The sequence below is a fragment of the Odontesthes bonariensis genome, chromosome 5, assembly GCF_027942865.1.
Source record: "Odontesthes bonariensis isolate fOdoBon6 chromosome 5, fOdoBon6.hap1, whole genome shotgun sequence".
Lineage (NCBI taxonomy): Eukaryota > Metazoa > Chordata > Actinopteri > Atheriniformes > Atherinopsidae > Odontesthes > Odontesthes bonariensis.
Window position 1 is genome coordinate 19,766,269 of NC_134510.1, and position 17,769 is coordinate 19,784,037.

At 43.5% G+C, this 17,769-nt stretch overlaps 1 protein-coding gene across 2 annotated transcripts; it reads right to left on the minus strand.

Annotated features, from left to right (window-relative positions):
- Positions 1 to 1,751: 1,751 nt before the first annotated feature.
- Positions 1,752 to 17,483, minus strand: limd1a (LIM domains containing 1a). Of its 2 annotated transcripts, none has more exons than XM_075465163.1 (8): positions 15,524 to 17,483; positions 10,964 to 11,065; positions 7,768 to 7,880; positions 6,759 to 6,821; positions 6,130 to 6,260; positions 5,131 to 5,182; positions 3,924 to 3,992; positions 1,752 to 3,368 (listed from the first exon to the last, which is right to left on the minus strand). In XM_075465163.1, exons 1-8 carry the CDS (start codon positions 16,740 to 16,742, stop codon positions 3,234 to 3,236), a joined length of 1,884 nt encoding a protein of 627 aa, XP_075321278.1. In that variant the 5' UTR covers positions 16,743 to 17,483; the 3' UTR covers positions 1,752 to 3,233. The 2 variants fall into 2 exon arrangements, with proteins under 2 accessions (XP_075321278.1, XP_075321279.1); XM_075465164.1 differs by having other exon boundaries at positions 7,813 to 7,880; positions 15,524 to 17,482.
- Positions 17,484 to 17,769: the final 286 nt, after the last annotated feature.

Genomic DNA, 17,769 nt, shown 5'->3' on the forward strand with positions numbered 1-17,769 from the left:
TGAAGGACACACTGCCGATCTGCAGCTTGAGCTGGTGTCTTTATGTCACCTTCAACCTGCCTGAACTTTCTGCCTGCAGTTAATTCACATTTCAAAAGTCTGATTGATTGTGGTACAAATGTAAGAGGGTCAAACCCTATTCATTTCCTCAAATAACACATAATATTATGTTAAGAAGAAGAAGTATTTTTGAAAGGTTTAAAAGTAAGCCTCTCCAAACTGTTCAATCATCTTTGACCTGAACACTGAGTGACTTGGAAATGTTTAATTTTATAATAAACTGGGCTCCTCCAACACTTGTCACACTCTATTGCATTTTCAGTTTGTTAACAGTAATGTTTCACCTTAAAGTGGTTTTCAGAAAAAAGCCATTTGTGTTGATGTTTGCTTGCCATCTAGTGGACGGCGGCATGAACTAACTGCACATCGTGACATCCAAGAAGATGATTCCTGCGAGTCCACTTAAACTAAAGAAAAAACATCCATTTCCAGCACTCCAACTCATCAGAGAAGACAGCAGACATGTGTCTAAGATAAACGTAACCAAGGTTATCCTGGTAGCTCTCCTCATTGTCTTGAAAGTTTTTGTCTTTGGATTTCAGTGCTAGTGAGCAAGCAGTCAAAAGATGCTAAATGTTTCCATATCTGAAACCTATGCAACGCAACACAAGCTTTGGAATAAGAAACGCAGTTAAAATGAGGTTGAAGAGAACATTTATGAACCAACTGACTGGGTCACTTTTTTCCCTGCTCACTGAGGTAATAGCGTCATTTTGATGAAAGGACGTGGAGATGCAGAGAGGGTGGATAATATGAGTAAGAGCATTATTAGAGAGATTACAGATGATAGTATGCAACATCTATGCAACTAATGGGGATGATCCAAATTGATTTAATGTGATAAAAAGATCTGGAGAGAGATGGATGGACAAATAATACAGGCAGGTGATGGATAAAAACAGCCAGAGAGTCCATCTCTGACGAAGCCCATAAACAATTCACCTATTAAAAGATGTGGGTCTCATTAAACTTCTTAAAAGAGAATATACATTTATCACTCATTGTCACAGGCTCTATTGGCGAATCCATTTATTTTCAATTGCCAACTCCTTAAGAAATAAGTAGCATATTAGTTGTGACACAACTGTTGCCATTTCAGACCATGCAGCTGGGGAACAACGTACACATGCACGAAGGAGCAGATGGAGAACCTCTTTACTCCAGGACAAATCTTTTAAAACATTCAGCTGCAGATCTGAGATTCTTCACGGAAATAAGCCTTCACAGCACACAAAGCTGTCTGGGGAAATTCTAAAGCATATAAATCTGACAGTCAGCGCTGCCTAGGACAAAGGAGGCAGCTTAAAACAAAGCCCCCCCTTTGACAGCAAAAGATTTCACCTCTGGAGTGGCGGCGCCATGACAGCCACGCCTGAACAAATGCGACCTTCGGGGGAAGTTACAGAGAGAAGATCTAGATACCCTTTGGACGCATGTCGTGTGGACTCAAAAATGAACATTTTTAGCTCCGCTGAACGAAGTTTCGTTTGAAGGAGATACATTTGTCCAACTGTTGGTCACTGGAGCGGATGGATGTGTCGCAGCATCTTAAAATCAACAATGTACCACATACACGGGTCAAAGGTGAAGGTTGCTGTTAAAAAGTTTGATAATTAAGTCGTGAACTTAAAAAGAACAAAATGGAAGAAATGGAAAAAAAAAAAAAAAAAAAAAAAAAAAAAAACAAGAGCTGGCCCACTGACATTTATTAAATATTTTCTTTACAACAGTCACATAGCACAAGGCATGTTTGCTCTTCATCTCAGCCAACAGTTGGCCGGGACATAGTCACTCACAAATGTCAGGCAACGCAAGTATTAAGTTAGTCAACACAAATCACGAATAACAGCATCAAAGCAAAATCGTTCACTCTGCAAATCCAATTAGTATTTCCAGGGGATCCGACCATAGCCTGTGACTGAAGTTAAAGTCCTCAAACAATATTGTCAGTCTATGGTTTGCATCAAGGTTAATATCACAAAAGGCCACTGATTATAGGCCAAGCAGATATATGTTAAGATATACAATGTTTGAAAATATAACAAAATACATGGATCTACAGGCCTAATACCATAGGTGCATAGAAAAGGTCACTGATCTATCTCTAAGTGCTTACAACAGGCAGAATGTGACGGGGTCAGCTTTTTATTTACGACAAAACAGTATAGCAGGGCTCTCCAAAGCTATCTCTCTTCTCTCAGCTTTAATTAGGAATAAAAATGTCCAATATGAGAGTGAATCAGGAGGTCCTTAGCACGTTTTCTGGCGTCGACAGGGGCCAGTCGTGTTCAGAAGTTAGTTTGGTCTAATTTATCACAAAATGTCTCCACGTCGAACAATAAAAAAAAAAAAAAAAAATTTAAAAGCGTTGACTGGATGCAGGTCCTCTTACAGATTAGTTTTGTAATTCGCCAACAGGGGGCGACGTTCATCAGTCCGAGATGATGAAGAAGACATTTCTACACAGATCAAACGTGAGCAGAAACAAGTAAATGTGGTTTTTCGGAACTCTCCTGCTTTAAATAAAGCGAACAGCAGCCAAAGCGTTCCTTCTGATGTTGGAAAAATAAACAACAAAAGCATCTGCGAAGCGCCTCTACAAACTGTGCGAATCAAGATTATGATTGACATATTATTCTCCAACAGCTGCATCAACCGTCAAATTGTGCTTCCTCTCCGACTGAAAGTTTCGGTACCAGTGATTTGTGTCACAGTCCAGAGTTGACTTTACATAATTTGCATACAAAGAACCTTCAAAAGGATGATTCGGGGACAAACTTTTAAATTTGCTGTCGAAGTGCAAGTGTGAAGCTGAAGGCACACGGCGTCTTAAATGAGCAGAAAACAGGATATTTACAAAGCCAACGCAACTGATATTCATAGAAAAATAATTATATGGCAACACTTCAGCAAAGTTTGCAAAACGCCACCGCATTCAAAGTTCAGTTTTGGTGTATCACAATACTTCATTGTTGGGTCATACCCATAAAACATTCTGCATATGTGAGACTTCAATAACATTCCTGTCAAAATACACATCAAACTATGTTAGAATGTGATGCATCAAAACAGTCAACCCTCTACAACAAGAATTGAACAAATCCACTCCTGCTTCCCGGGTCTGGAAGCTCCTCTGCGGATCCAGCAGGTGTCTCCCTCCACCGGGACAACTGTTAAAAAGAGGCGGCAGCGACCGAGGAGGGACAGGCAGGCTGGATGTGCTGCAAGTGGCAGGAGTGGCAGAGAAGATGGCCGTTTAGAGGGTAGCAGCGGTGACCCTCCTCATCATTCAGCTCCATCTTACAGTCCTAACAGCAAAGGAAAAGAACAAAGATGAGTACACCCACTGACAGAGCTCCATCAGAAGGACACAGGGCAGCTGATCCGATCTTTGCGGCGTATAAAGCTCATTATTCGACATTGCTGAATCTGGACTGCTCTGGTCCATATGGGACCTCCGACTGGTCGTTTTCAATGACAGAAATGTCTTGACGAAGAGAGAACTTTCAAGGGAAGATGCTCCTCTTTGACAATTTAAGAGCCAAGATCGCACTGCTCGACTGTTACGAAATCAGCAGGCCGCCTATCACAGTTCACTAATGTTATTCTGATGGGAAGAACAATAAATAAATAAAAAAAAAGGACAGCGGCTGTCAATCAGACTTTGGCAAAGAAAAAGAAAAAAAAAAAGAAGATGAGATTCAGATGATGAGCGGTTGCAAACCTGCTTTACTCAGCACTGCATAATTACCGAGACAGTAATTAAGATCAGTGATCTACTCATTATCATTTCTCTGAATGAGCTGCTCAGAGGCTCAGAGTCACTTCACACACAGTTTCCAGTGTGCTGCATTTTGACCCACCTCGCAGTGATAACATTCCACATGATAGTCTTTGTCCATGGACACAACTCGAATGGTTTCGTCAGATCCCTGGAAGAAAAATCCGGGCAGAAAAATTCATATGAAGCCAATCTCACTAGAACACATTCTGCCGTCTTGTTTAATTCGGCTTCTTCGTCTGACAAAAGCTTCAGAAGATCAATACAAGCATGAGGACTTTTGATGAAAACCATAACTTGCTGTTACTTAACGATGCTCTGCGTTGCAACCTGGGAGCTCAAGTGTTTTGCAATCATCTCTGAGTGTAGGCATGTATTGTTGCCACCTAATCATTGTACTTTTTATTGTATTTTCTGAAATTACTCAGAAACTACAAAGAGCTCATCGTCTGCTCTTGTTTTGAACATTTCTTTGCTATCATGTCTTGTCTGTATGTGACTGAGTTTTTTCCTCAACTAGCCACTGCGTAAGCTATCAGATATATTAGATGCAATATTGTCCTGGTTAGCCAGCTAATGCAACACATGTCTGTACGACTGAGCTCTCCATCATCTGCAAAGCTATGTTTAAAGGTCTGCTGAAGGTCCAGCGATGAGTGTGGACGAACCTAATGTGTGCGATAAGGGTGCGAGACTGAAAAATGTTGTACTCCTGTACTGAAACTGTTTAAAATGAATTATCCATCTTAGGCAATTTGACTTGGATTCACCCCAACGCAGCTAATACCGCTGAATGTCTGAGTAAGTTTACAAGAGGGCTGATCCTTTTCCAACACGTCCTACAAACATTTATTATGATGATATTTGTACATCTAGGGTTGGGCTTCTATGCATATTACATCAATTATTCAGGAAATTAAGAGACTTCACTTCATTACTGGTCGGACACTTAATATTTAAAATGATGCGAGCCACCTGTTAACTGTTATAACGTTATATCAGGACAGAGTTTAAAGTTTGCACACGAGCAGGTTTTGGTCTCGTGGGTGAAAGTGCGGACTTTAAACTACACCGTCAGGTACGCACAGGTTTATAAGGTTAAACAATACAGACAAAATTAGTATTGTACACAGAGAGGTTGGTAATTTGTCAGTATACCTCTTCAGATTACTATGCTTAAAAACTTCACTCCATGCAAAATATCATCTACCATGTAAAAAACTGTAAATATTTTCAAATGTCTAATAATTAAAATTGAAGAAGTAGGTAAAAATACAGGCTGATGTTACCTCAGAGGGCAGGATGGGCTGGTTACAGGCTGCACATTTAGGCGCCAGGACCCTTAAAGAGTGAGATGGAAAGAGAAAAACGTTGCTTGGACTTCAACTTGAAATAACAAAACATCACAAACTGGAATGAGTGCAGTTGTTGAATTTAAATTGACTTTATCCAAAAAAGCAAAGAATACTGTTCATGCTATTCAACCCTTTTAACCCACTCAGCCTCCAGTCTTTCTCTGCTCTGAGTAGATTCACAGAACCTGATTCAACTAAAGAGATGCCAGGTTTGCAGATGTGCTGGCTTTCTTTCATTCGCAGGATTCCACAAAACCACCAACGACAAAAGTTGAATTCATGATTACTAAACACTCGGCTGGCACCTGGATGTCTGAGGTCTCTCAGCGCAAATGGTCAGAGCTAAAAGTCAAACACACACACACACTGTATACACAGTAAGGTTTGTCTAATTTAATCAGCAAAGAGAACATGTGTGGGCTGCCAGACAGTGAGCATCCACACGTGCTTGTTGGAGCTGCACATTCTGTTCTTCTGCAGGTGCTGCTGTTTCGAGCTTGTATGTTAAGGCAGTTCCTTTGAGTTTGTTAACAAGCATATGTGTCAATATGTTAGATTTAACGTATCAAGACCTGCGTTTGTTGTGAGTGTGTTGCTGTCAAATTTGGACCGCAGCAGCCATGGCCGCATGCCACTCTTCACACCTCTAACTGAACAGTGATCCCCCCCCACCCCCCTCCTCTGGTCATGCCAGATTAAACTTCTCATGTGTCTGCCATGTGTGGCAGGGCGACCCTCAGTCAGCCTGTGCAGGCCTTCTCAATCTCATCCAGCGATGGAAGTGCTTGTTAACAACGGTAACCATCTGTGCTGTGACACATGGAAACCCTAGAAATGTTATTCAAGGTGTCAAGCTGAAGTAATTCGGCGAAGACAAATCCACGTCTGTGCCTGCATTTTCCCCCAGCGATTGCGATAAGCTGACATTCTCACCTGTGGTAGTCTTTGACACAGTAGATCTTGTTTTCAGTGTCAACAGTGAAGGGCACTCCGTCGAGGCTCTCGTTACAGATCACACAGCGGAAACAGCCGGGGTGGTACGACTTGCCGAGAGCCTGCAGGATCTATAGAGAGAGACCAGTAAGCAGTCAGTTTTTATTTCTTCAGTCAATTCCAGAAGAAAAAAACATATATATCAGTATAACCAGATGACGGTTTATTGATCTCTATTGGTTTGGACTGTCGTTGCAGTCCAGATGTTGAAACGTGTTGCGTGTTTGCGCAGCGAGAGCTGCGTTGGGGATGAGCAGGACCAATAAAACTTGAGACGTCTCATTCACATTCTCTGCTGGATGGGAAACACGTGTAGATTCATGTCAGAGAAATCGTTTCCTGACTTGGTGGCTTGATGCTTTATTGTAATCCTACAAGCCTGTTTTTGAGTGGGTGGATGAGACGAAAAGAGATGCAGAGTCGAGCCTTTCCCCCTTATGTACTTTATCCAGATGTGCACGCAAAAAAAACCCCCAAAAAACTCAGTCAGGTAAAAAAAATATATCAAATTTTCTGTCCAGCTTTGATTCACAAGCCAAAAAAAAACCAGAGAGATGACAGACGCTCACCATGTCCATGATCAGATGTCCGCATGCGTTGCACTTGTCAGCAGACTGCTGGAAACCAGAGTACTGGAAGAGAAAAAAAACAAAAAAAAACAGACGATAACATCATCTTCGTGGACGACAGATCTCTGACTGGTGTGAAGTTGAATGTGAAGTTTAACTGAGACTACTCTTTAAAAATTTGTTTTCAATTACTCCTTCCCGCTCTCTGAGACCATCCTTTATATATTCTATAACAAAAAAAAAAAAAAAAGGAAGAGGTGTGCGTTTAAGTGTGCCCACAACACCAACAGATTGTGAACAAATTAGGTCATTAGAATTTGCTCGGGTGCGCTTTCAAAATTAGGGTTTAACTACGTTAAACTCAAAATACAACATTTGACTCCGCATTTGTTATGTATAAGCCAGTCCTAGCAGGGCTGGAGAACACCACAGAGTTAACTCGGGGAGCAAAGCCGGAGCCAATTTAACTCAAAGTAATTTTGATTCTAATGGCATAGCGAAGAGCTTTTGGTGGAAGGGCAATTAGATGAGGATTTATACAGCGAGGGCTCCTGGGTAAACGCACACAGAGCTACTGAGAATGTGAATACAAGAATGAGATGGGAATATACAAGAACACAACATGGCTGTAAAATATATTCCTTAAATAAATGGCAAATATTACCAAGGGGGTTTCGTTGTATTCAATGTAAATCCTCAGATTTGTGCATGTGGTCAAACTCAGCTGGTGGAAACGTCCCATCTGCCCTTCACCACTTAAAGCAAAGCAGCTTCTCCAGTTACTGACCTCCTTCTAGTCCCACCCACACGAGGAAACGGACATAAAGCGGCTGCGTTAGATGCTAAAACTGGGTCACGGGGTCAAAGTTGAAGGCTGACGGAGTACGAGCCGCTTATACCGTAGGTCGGTGAGAGGAATCCCCTCAACATTCAGGGAATTCTGACTGAGCTACTTTCTGGTATCTGGAGACATTTTGGCATCCCAATAAATGGTTATGAGGGCACAGACCTGAACTGAGGTATACGGATTATTGATTGCATATCGACCACCCACCAGGAAGTCCTCCTCACAGAAAACCTTCCCTCCGACGTAGTAGAAAGCCTTCCCTCTCAGCCTTCGACCTGCGGAAACAGAAAAGTCTATTTGAATTGTATTTTACATTATTAGTAAATGAAAATAAGTTGATTAACGCCAACTAGAAAAGGTAAGTCGGTGACAAATTGTTAAAATGTCATCGTGGAAAATCCTGCGTGAGCCATGGGCTCAATCCCAGAAAATAGTTACAGCTCTAATGTATGAGGACCGCAATGATTAATTACAGCCATTCGAAGGCAATGGGCCCTCTTGCAATATTAATCACATCCTGCTGAACCCCAAGTAGATAAATCAAATAGTAGATCTATGGTGGACTGGTGAATTAATATAATATTACACTCAAAGCAGGCTTCAGTAAGATAAGGAAGACATCTGGATGAAACACGTGTGGGGAAAATGCTGATTACGCCCAATTACTAGACAGGTGCTACAGATTAAACACGGCTCTATTCGATTTCCTGGTTAACCACAGGCCAAGGCCTCCAACGGCCTGCTGTTCTACTTCTTTGTTCCTTTCCAGCGTCTCTCCCCATGGTTGGTATGCTTCCTGCCTGTGTACGGTCTGGATCTGGCTTCTTATAGCAACACACACACACAAGCTAAACCTTCATGCTCACTTCACATCGCTATTCTTGCCCATGTCCCACAGGAAGAGGGAACATTCCTCACATTTTCTGAGCGGGGAGGTTAGGGAAGGAGACAGAGGAAAAGAGCGAACAGCAGCCTTTCATATCTGTTTACCTGGGTATTTGTATGCAGGCTAGTACAAAGTCGAGGAAGGGTTTGTGTGTGTTACAAAAGAAAACAAGAGTTCCACAAAACCGTTTGGTATGTCTTTTGACATCTAAAGTCTTTATGACCAACTTGATTGCTTTATAGTTAATTTACGGTTTCGGACAGTCAAAGAAAAATCTTGTGATTCCTTATTTTCAGTCAGTGGCACAATAAACTGATTAAGCCGTCTAAACTTTCTAAATTATCATACTTTAATAGAATAGTAATGATCATGCAGCTAGCAGGATCTGACCAAGGGTCAAACAACACTATCTAAGAAGACCAGCCACTCCTGTCACTGCCAAGGTGTAGAACTGGCTTTTGATAATTATTGACCGACAGTCTTAGAAACTGTGTCCCCAAAGTGAGGAGGGAGGGATGGGGGGGAGGAGAGTAAGTTAAGGGCCATTCCTCTCCTTCACATTTTTGTCTTTTTCCCCAGTGAGTCAGAAAGGGAAGGCACTGAGCTTTGCAAAAAGATAAGCGCTTAATTAAAGTCAAGAGTCAGGACTGATGGCTGGAAAAGCAGCAGAAAGGACCACGACTACTGGCGCTTTCATAAAAATGCAAAACACCTGAGGGACAGAACAAAACACAAAGCTACTTTCTAATTAAAGCATTCTTTGGATTCCCTCGTGTAATTCAATTCACAAAATAAGCAATGAAAAATGACCCTGCCATGACTTCCTATTCAGACCTCAACCTTGCTCTGCCTTTTCCTCTTGGTTTACTACCAGTGAGACATCTCTGGAAAAGAGCACTTTTTAAATGTCAAATTTTAAAATAGTTCACAATGAGCTGTCCGTCCTTTTTTTGTACATTTCCAAAGATGATGGGATATGTTTGGAAAGCAGGAACTGTCTACACAGTTGACGAGGTCTGATCTCTAACTGGGTTGTACCTTTAAAATGGCCCCCTGCAGCGAAGTGCAAGACCCCAGGCAGTCCACAAGGAATGTTCTCCTGCTCCTCAGTCACCTCAAGCATACTGGTGGACAAAGGAGTTTAGGAGGTTTGAGTTCATAAAGCCTCGTTCGTGCAGCAGTTGTCTTGATGTAATGTAAAAACTCTTGAGGGCAAAAAAATAAAGGGATGCTTCATATGAAAGCAGTGAATATTTGACAGCACTGTGCTGTTGCTTATGCATATTAAGCATGTCCCTGCATACCGGCTGCATGTGGTGGGATGCGTGCTCCCACTGAATGATCCCCCTGTCCACACTGTAACCCCATTTCTTTGCACTTCACTGACATAACAGCACCTACTGTCCTCCTAGGGCTCAGTCTACTGAGGGCCCACACTGTGCATTCCTCCCGAAAAGAGAAACGTTTCCCTGGGGCCACTCTCAGCGAACGCAGCCCTAATGCCCTCACATGGAGCAAGCTATGAGAGGTATGTGGTGTGTAAACTCTCCCCATCCAGATCAGACAGCCTCAATCCGAGCCACAGTGTCTCCTCTCTTTTATCTCCCGTCTCTCGCACGTCCACGGGACAGAGGGTAAAGGAAAACAGAGATGATTATCAGACATTTGAGAGCATAACCAGCGAGGTCAAAGGTGCAGCAGAATGCAGAATAATGAGCCTTTGCATGGGTCACCAGCACAGTGGCACAAATACTCTACATACACACGATCTGATAATTGGGGCAGAGATTCTCATTGTTGTCTGGGTATGAAGCTACGGGTCAGTAATACAGCAGGCGATGCAGCCAGGGTCATGAGCTTCAACAGTTTCCGTGTGGCAGAAATCAATCGATCGAAGTAACCAAGTAAACAAAAAACCTCGCAAATGCATCTTTGAAAGGGCTTCCATGGAAATAACAGCAACAAGACGTATCCATAGACCGGAAATTTAACATTTCCACAGTGAAAACTATGCAGCTTCACTAATAGAACTGATAAGTCCATTTAAAACTCCTCACCGAGCCACAAATACCTCTTGCTTCCTCACAAGTTCCACAAAGTAGACATGCCTCTCAAACCAGGGATTTTTAGTCTGCGAGCTCTGCATCCATCATCTCAACACTTTGCTCCATTGACATATAGAGGAAGTAGGCAGGTAAAAGGTTTTTCTGTGTGTCTTTGTGTGGGCTGGAGAGGAGGGACTGGCACACCCAGAAACCAAACAGCAGTAATACATGGCAGTTATCCCTCAATAATTACGTGTTTTTTGCAAGGGAAGGAAATGACTGAAGAGGGTGCCACTTTCATTCACTATCACAGTCTCCTCGGCAGCCTGTTATTAAGTGATTAATATAAAGCTTTACATGCGGTAAAAACTGCTAAAATGGGAGGCCGCTGTGGAGACACACAGTGGGTGTGAGTGCATATACTTACTGCAGGCACTACAGGTGAAGCAGGTGTCATGGTACAGGCTACCCATAGCCTGGCAGGCCTGGTTGGCTCCATAAACGGCCTTATTACACTTCACACAAGCTCCTGGAACATAACAAGGTCACAAAAAGACAAATCAGTATGAATGAAATTATACTTCAATACAAATAACACCAAGGTAATCAAATACCCAAACTATAGGCTCCAATATTTATAGAGGCAGAAAAAAAATAACAACTTCGCAAAAGTCAGGAAGCTATGGTAGTTTAGTGAGCCGTTTCCACAGCAAAGGGAAGTATATCTCTGTGTGCTTATTTGACTTGGCTCTCAGACCCGGGAGTTCTGTTAATAAAGCAGTTGATAGCAATCAAAGTGTGCCTACTCTCACAACACACACGGTTTTTGTGTGGCTTGATATCAAAACACTGGTGTCTACTTACGGATAATCCACCCATTCATCCAAACCGAAGCACATTTGACCAGAAGTGCTGAGGAAATAAGCCATGTCAAGAAGAACAAACCCATGACAACAACAGGTTTTTTTGGGGACTTTTTTTTCCCCTCTCTTCTGTGTGTTGGATGAAGACTGCTAATTCAGGCCTTTCACGTCAGCAAATCACATGAGAGCATGCCAGGTCAATTACATAATCTCTCCTTTGACTCTGGACAGCTCCCCGAGCAACACAAGGTTTCCGTGTGATCAATACATTACTATTTTTAATTTTTCTGGGGCTGTAAAGGATGCAACTCCTTTTTCCAACGCAAAAAAAATAAAAAAATCTTTCGTTATCCCACCTCCCTGCTTTGCATTTCTATCATTGAGCATCCTGGATATGGCGTGACATAACTGGCATAGGGGCCAACCATGAAGGCTGCTAATGGCTAGTCAGTTAGATGCTGACTCAATCAGATAAGGCAGGACACGGCTATCCTGTCATTAATAATTAAGTCCAAACACTAGCGCTGACAACACTGCAGGATGAAAGCAAGACCTCGAGTTTCCCGATAACAGAGAGACGGTGTGCACATGGGCACAAGGTTATTTGTGTGTGTGTTTTTATAGAAAAACTCCCTGGAGACTACGAACTGGAGCTCTGCAGAAGAGAGCCGCCCAGCCCTGCTTCTCCTAGAACACTGACAAAGAAACTTCTGTTTTAACTGTATCCACCGCACACGGCGTAGCCGTCGCCTCCCAAAAAAAACACGCTGTTACACTAAATAACCTTACTTTCACCGATTCTCCTCTCTGGCTTTTGGTAATACAATTTACAACTGCGTTATATATAGTGTAGCTAAGTCTCTTCGCGTGCCACCACACAGCAAACACATCGTAGGGGACCCCAATGGCTGGAAAGAAGATTTAGAGATAACACAGGGATATTATTAGAAAGCAAAAGAATGTTGCTCTTATGCAAGCTATTTTGTCAAGACAAAAACACAATAAAAACAGTCATGGCCTCAAACTTCTAAAAGGAAGCGCTGGTCCTTGAAATCCCATCTTCTAAATACTTTTTTTTTACCCGTATTCCCAAACAGTGTCCGAATTATTTAGGGGACTGACTGGCTTCGAGTGAAGGGGGGGAAGGTGGGGGGAAGCAAAACAAACCACACGGCAAAACCCCCCATCCTACCCTCACCTTTCCCAGCTGTCAAAACTCGCAGTAGATGGCAGCTTACGGGCTAATATAGCACAGTCAGAAAACCAAACTCTCGCCATATGGTTAAGAAAGTGTCTTTCAATTTAAATGTTAAAGAATGAGCACATCACCATGTAAGGAGCTACAATTTACAACAATCAACAACTTTCTAACCCTGCAAAAAAAGTACCAATGCATAACTAATGGGAATGTGTCACCTTCCAGCAGAGTTAACATAACCCTAATTCCCTTCGTTTTTAGGTCCACCGTTTCAGTTACTTCAGGCTGAAGACTTCAAATGTCTCTCCTTTACATTAAGCAAACAAGATTGGCTCGCCCGTTTGCTTACTACTTTTTAATGGAATCTCCGTGGGATCATGGCTTCAAGGTGCGACTCACTCAGGTGGGGAGGAGATGGATACTGAGAGGCGAATCGCAGCTTGCAGCGTGTGTAGAGCTGGTAATGTTATCACTTCACCAATTAGCCCCAAGTATTCATATAATGAAGCCAATGGACTGAGCTGCGAAGAGGAATTATAGATCAATTCTAAATTGCATTTTTTGAACACCGCAAAATAACCATCCATTGCTTGTTCACTAAAATAAACTGTACTGTAGGCAATTTCATTTTTTTGAAGACTTTTCTAACTAAAGACTCCTCTCCCAGAGCTGATACAGCACAAAAAAAACAACTATGTCAACTTCCGCAGGGCATAAATTCACAGACAAAGACGCACACATGTGCACAATGGGATATCACATTCGCACGCATGAAAATAAGCCTAAAAGAGACTGTCGGAGCAGAAGCCAAGAATCCCTGGGAAGAGTTAAAATGACGCTTTCCACAAGACAGCCAGATGGGATAAATTAATCCTCCATCTTAACACGACACTAAATGCTCCACTGAGTCTTTGTGTATGTGTGTGTGTGAGTCAAAGGAATGGGGCAGGCATAAGTCTGGGATGTCCCACCACTTCTCCCCTCTTGGATGAACTCATCAATAAATCTCACATCCTTTTAGGCTCATGTGGCCAAGGACAAAGGCACATCCACAAAGTTGTCCCTAAATCTCTGCAACCATCTACTCATCCATTCAGCTGCACCACATGCACCTACTAAACTTGTCTAGGGCGCCCCCCCCCCAACCACTTTTAAAATCTTAAAGCCTCATTTTCTAAATTCCTAAAGACATTCCTCAGTGTTCCCCTGGTGCAGCCATTTGGCAATGAACTCTTTTTCCCAGACCCTACGACTGCAGTTGCCAGTCCACATAGTGCAGAGATGGGAAATCTGACAGGCCCGGCCCTGCGGAAGGACCCAGCCCAATGGCCCAGGTATGTGCAGGAAAGTGCCCACAGCTTAATATTCACAGGTAAGATCCTCAAATGTGATAACAAGCTAAAAGAAACCTGAAAATGTTCTGATGATGTGTAGGAAACTAGCTTCCACCAGCATTTTCTTTTTTTCCTTTTTTAAATCCAGCATGAAAGCATGACTCAGAATGAGCCACGGTCTGGTGGGAAACTCCTAAAAGGAACTATTATATATGTGTGGGCTATGTGGGAATGAGTCTGTGAAAGAAAGAAAAAAAAAGAGAAGAAAAGAAAAAAAAAAAAATCTATAAATATCTGTGCACTGAATCATTTTAAAAGCTAACCTTTGCTAGTTGCGCACTCTTCTATGCATCCATAATATTCATGTTGTGAGGCTATTTATGAGCCTCGTCGTGACAGTGATGTATGCCAGAACATCTTCCCTTACACACCAAAGCAAGCATACAGGGGGGGCCGAGGAAGGCTGCGAATTGCAATCGTGACATTCCAGCAGAAAATTCCTCCCGCGAGGAGGTGAGGGTGAGCGGTGTGCGTTTGCGTTGTGGGGTGTGTACTGTGGCTTCCAAGACATCACACATCCCCTTTTCACAAACTGCATGGGCTTTGAGGAAACTGGCAAACGCACGAACGGCAGCTTTCCCTCCTTAAAACAAGCCGTGCATCTTTCCTCATTTCATCCGTCTCCATCTGTGACAACAGCCTGTTCACTGATCTCAGAGACGAGTACGTTTGTCAGAGTTGTAACGGTCCACGCAGAGCAGCTCATGTGCTACACACACCGATACAAAGAACAGGGACCAAAGCCTCTGCTGATAATGGACATTCCTTTCTACCCTGCCCACATCTGCAGCCGCTAACGGCCCCAGGTGATGTTATTCATTAGGATTTTCCATGTGCGCTAGTGGTCAACACATTCACAAGCACGTATGGCGTGACCAGAGAAGTGAGAAAAGTGGAAACACGCGGCTCTGGAGGCCACTGCCAGACCAGTCGTGTCTAAACAGGAACCGACAATAGGAGTCAAACTTAATGCCACACAGTTCCGACTGAAAAGATCGACATCCAACTACTGAATTAACAGCGATGCGTCAACAGTAATAAATCAAATCTCTGGGAAGAGACGAGAGGAAAACATTCTTCTTTCTGGCATCTGGCTCCCTTTTAGAGACAAAGGGGTTTTTTTTGTAGTCAGACAGCAAATCATTTAAAAAAAAGATTTAATGAATTAAAAAATTATGCCGTCTGGATTCCACAGAGTCCAACAACAAAGGCCTCCCTCAAATGTCTGCCTAATAAAGTGAATAAATTTATCAGTGAAGACCACAAACGCCATCAAAAACAAAACAACTGGGATGCAATCCAGATGAAGCCACAGAAAACACACAAGTCGTTTTTGTCTATGTGAAGTAAACCCAGAGGAAAGATGACAAAGAGCGGCAGTGTGTGTGTGTGTGTGTGTGTAATATGCAATCAAAAACAAGTGGGTTTATGTTCTGAACTGTGGGTGGGTAGCTCTGTCATTCAGTTTGCTTCAAAACGTTCGTCTAACTGACAGAAGCCCCCTTGTTGATGCTGCTAATCTGAAGTCTTACCAAAGTAGTCAGCCTTTGGTTGGGCATCCATCTCTTTTTCCAGTCGTTGAGTGAGGGCCTCTAGTTTTATTTCAGCGGCTGAAGGTGCCTGTTCAGAGGGCTGTGCGAGCAGAGGCTGAGAGGCTAGTTGTTGGACAGGCCTAGGCGACGGCAGGCCTTCAGCTTCCCCACTGATGACCTGACCGCTGGCAGGTATTTGGCTGAGAACTGGAACTTGGCTGGTGTTTCTAGAGACACTGCCAGGACTCAAGGCAGCAGATGCCACCTGGGCTTTGGCTTGAGGCATTTCAGATGATGTACAAGGGACAGGGGAAGCTGCCACAAGACCATTATGGCCGGCAGAGGGATTTGAAGTTGAAGCTGGCACATAATGCGCTGCAGGCTGGGTGAAGGGCTGCTGAACATGGAAGTCAGCTGCTCCTGTGAAAGCACTCAGAGGCAAGGAAGGGATCAGGTCTGGTTTTGCTGAGCCAGAGGGCTCTCCGGTCCAACCTCTGGCTCCCCCAGAAGAGTTGGATGGTGTCGGACTGACAGCCTGACTCTGTTGTGATGGAAGACCGCTGACAGTGGAAGGTGCCTGCGGGCGCTGGGGCTGTTGCGGAGATGCACTGCTGCCTGACAAAGATGGGGAAAGCTGGCGCTCTCTTGATGGGGCCCAAGTACCCGGTGGGCTGACCGGGTGGCGAGTATGTGAAGGCGCACTTAGAGCAGAGTTTCCAGAACTAGGCGGAGAGGGACTGTTGTGCTGGTATAAATGTGGCTCCAAACGTTCCTTATTATCGTAATTATTTGCGTAGCCATATGCCCTGCTGGCTTGAAACTCAGACTGGATTCCCGTGTGGTGTTTCTGGCCGTCAAACTGAGCGTACTGACTCCCTGGCGCGGAGCTCGGCGCGGGGCCAGAGAGCATCGGGGGCTTCGCTGACGCCTCACCCGGCTGCCTGTAACTGTTAATGGGCGGTCTGTCTTTGGTATAGTGAGCGCTGTTGTGACCCCCATTCATTTTGATGGCCTGGTTGTTTTTTGCCATCTCCTCTTGTTGTTTCTGCATGTGTATTTTGGACATTTTAGAGGCAAAAACTCTTCTAGTCTCTTCAAAGTCGGGATTGTTTCCTGCATCCCTCTTCATTCGAAATAAGCCATCTCTGGATGCTTCATACATATTCAAGTCCTCGATAAACTTACTCGCTTCCAGTCCTAGATCCTCGTATTTATCCATTTTGAAAAAAAAAATACGCTTTGCGTCCGCTTAGACAAAGTTAGAAGTAGTTGAATTTGAACGCCAACTCTTACATTAATCACAGGTTTTTGTAGAAGAGTGATACTTCCAGGGCGAAACCAGCAGTTCCAAGTCCTGACCCAAGGCAATAGTCCACATACAGAGTCAACTTTTCAGTTATTTCCAACCTTTCCGTCCCTTTAATCCCTCGAAGTGAGAAATTTTAAGTTTTTCCCGGCGAAACTATCCGTCCGTCCGGCTCAACTCAGCACCGAAGAAGCCACCGTCTGTCTGATTAGAAATGTGAGCAGATCCCAGATCAGATACCCCGGACGACCCCGCGACAACCTGCCCCCTCCTCCTCCAGCTTTACCGTCCCAGCGGGAAACCTTCATCCAAAACTTTGTCCGCTGCACCTCGGACGGAACAAGAAAAGTTCCTCAAAGAGGTGGAAAAAAAGCCAAACCGTCGTTTACGTCGCGACGGCTAACCGATAAAAGTTGTTAGCGGTGGTTAACCAAACCGTGGGAGAAACGTTGGAGCGCGGAGCCATACGTGGCCACCGGTCGACAGTTGGGACTGGAAACAGGGAACAGTTTGTTTTTAAAGGCGCAGAGCTCAAATTAAATACGACGAGCAGGCGTATATGTCGGCGTTTTTCTTATCTAACGTAACTTGTACGGCCAAGCTGTACAAACGAACTCATATGAATCGGTCGTCCTGAACTCATTTTAAAATCACCGGAACATGTGGGCAGATCCTCATCCGCTTTTGTTTGTTCACAGGCGTTAGCGTCCTGTCATCTTTAAATATATCAGCAGGCTGACTCAGTCTCTTCTCTTTGAGACAACAAATGTCCAACAACCTCCTTTTGCTTCATACAAATCTAATTCAACAAGATAGCTGAAAGTTACCCCCCTCCAATAACTTTTACTTTAATTGTTCAGTGCTTGTAGAGTTACTTTTGATCATAGGGCAGCTCTAATTATAGGTAAGCTTAAACAGGTGGATAACCTTCTACACACTT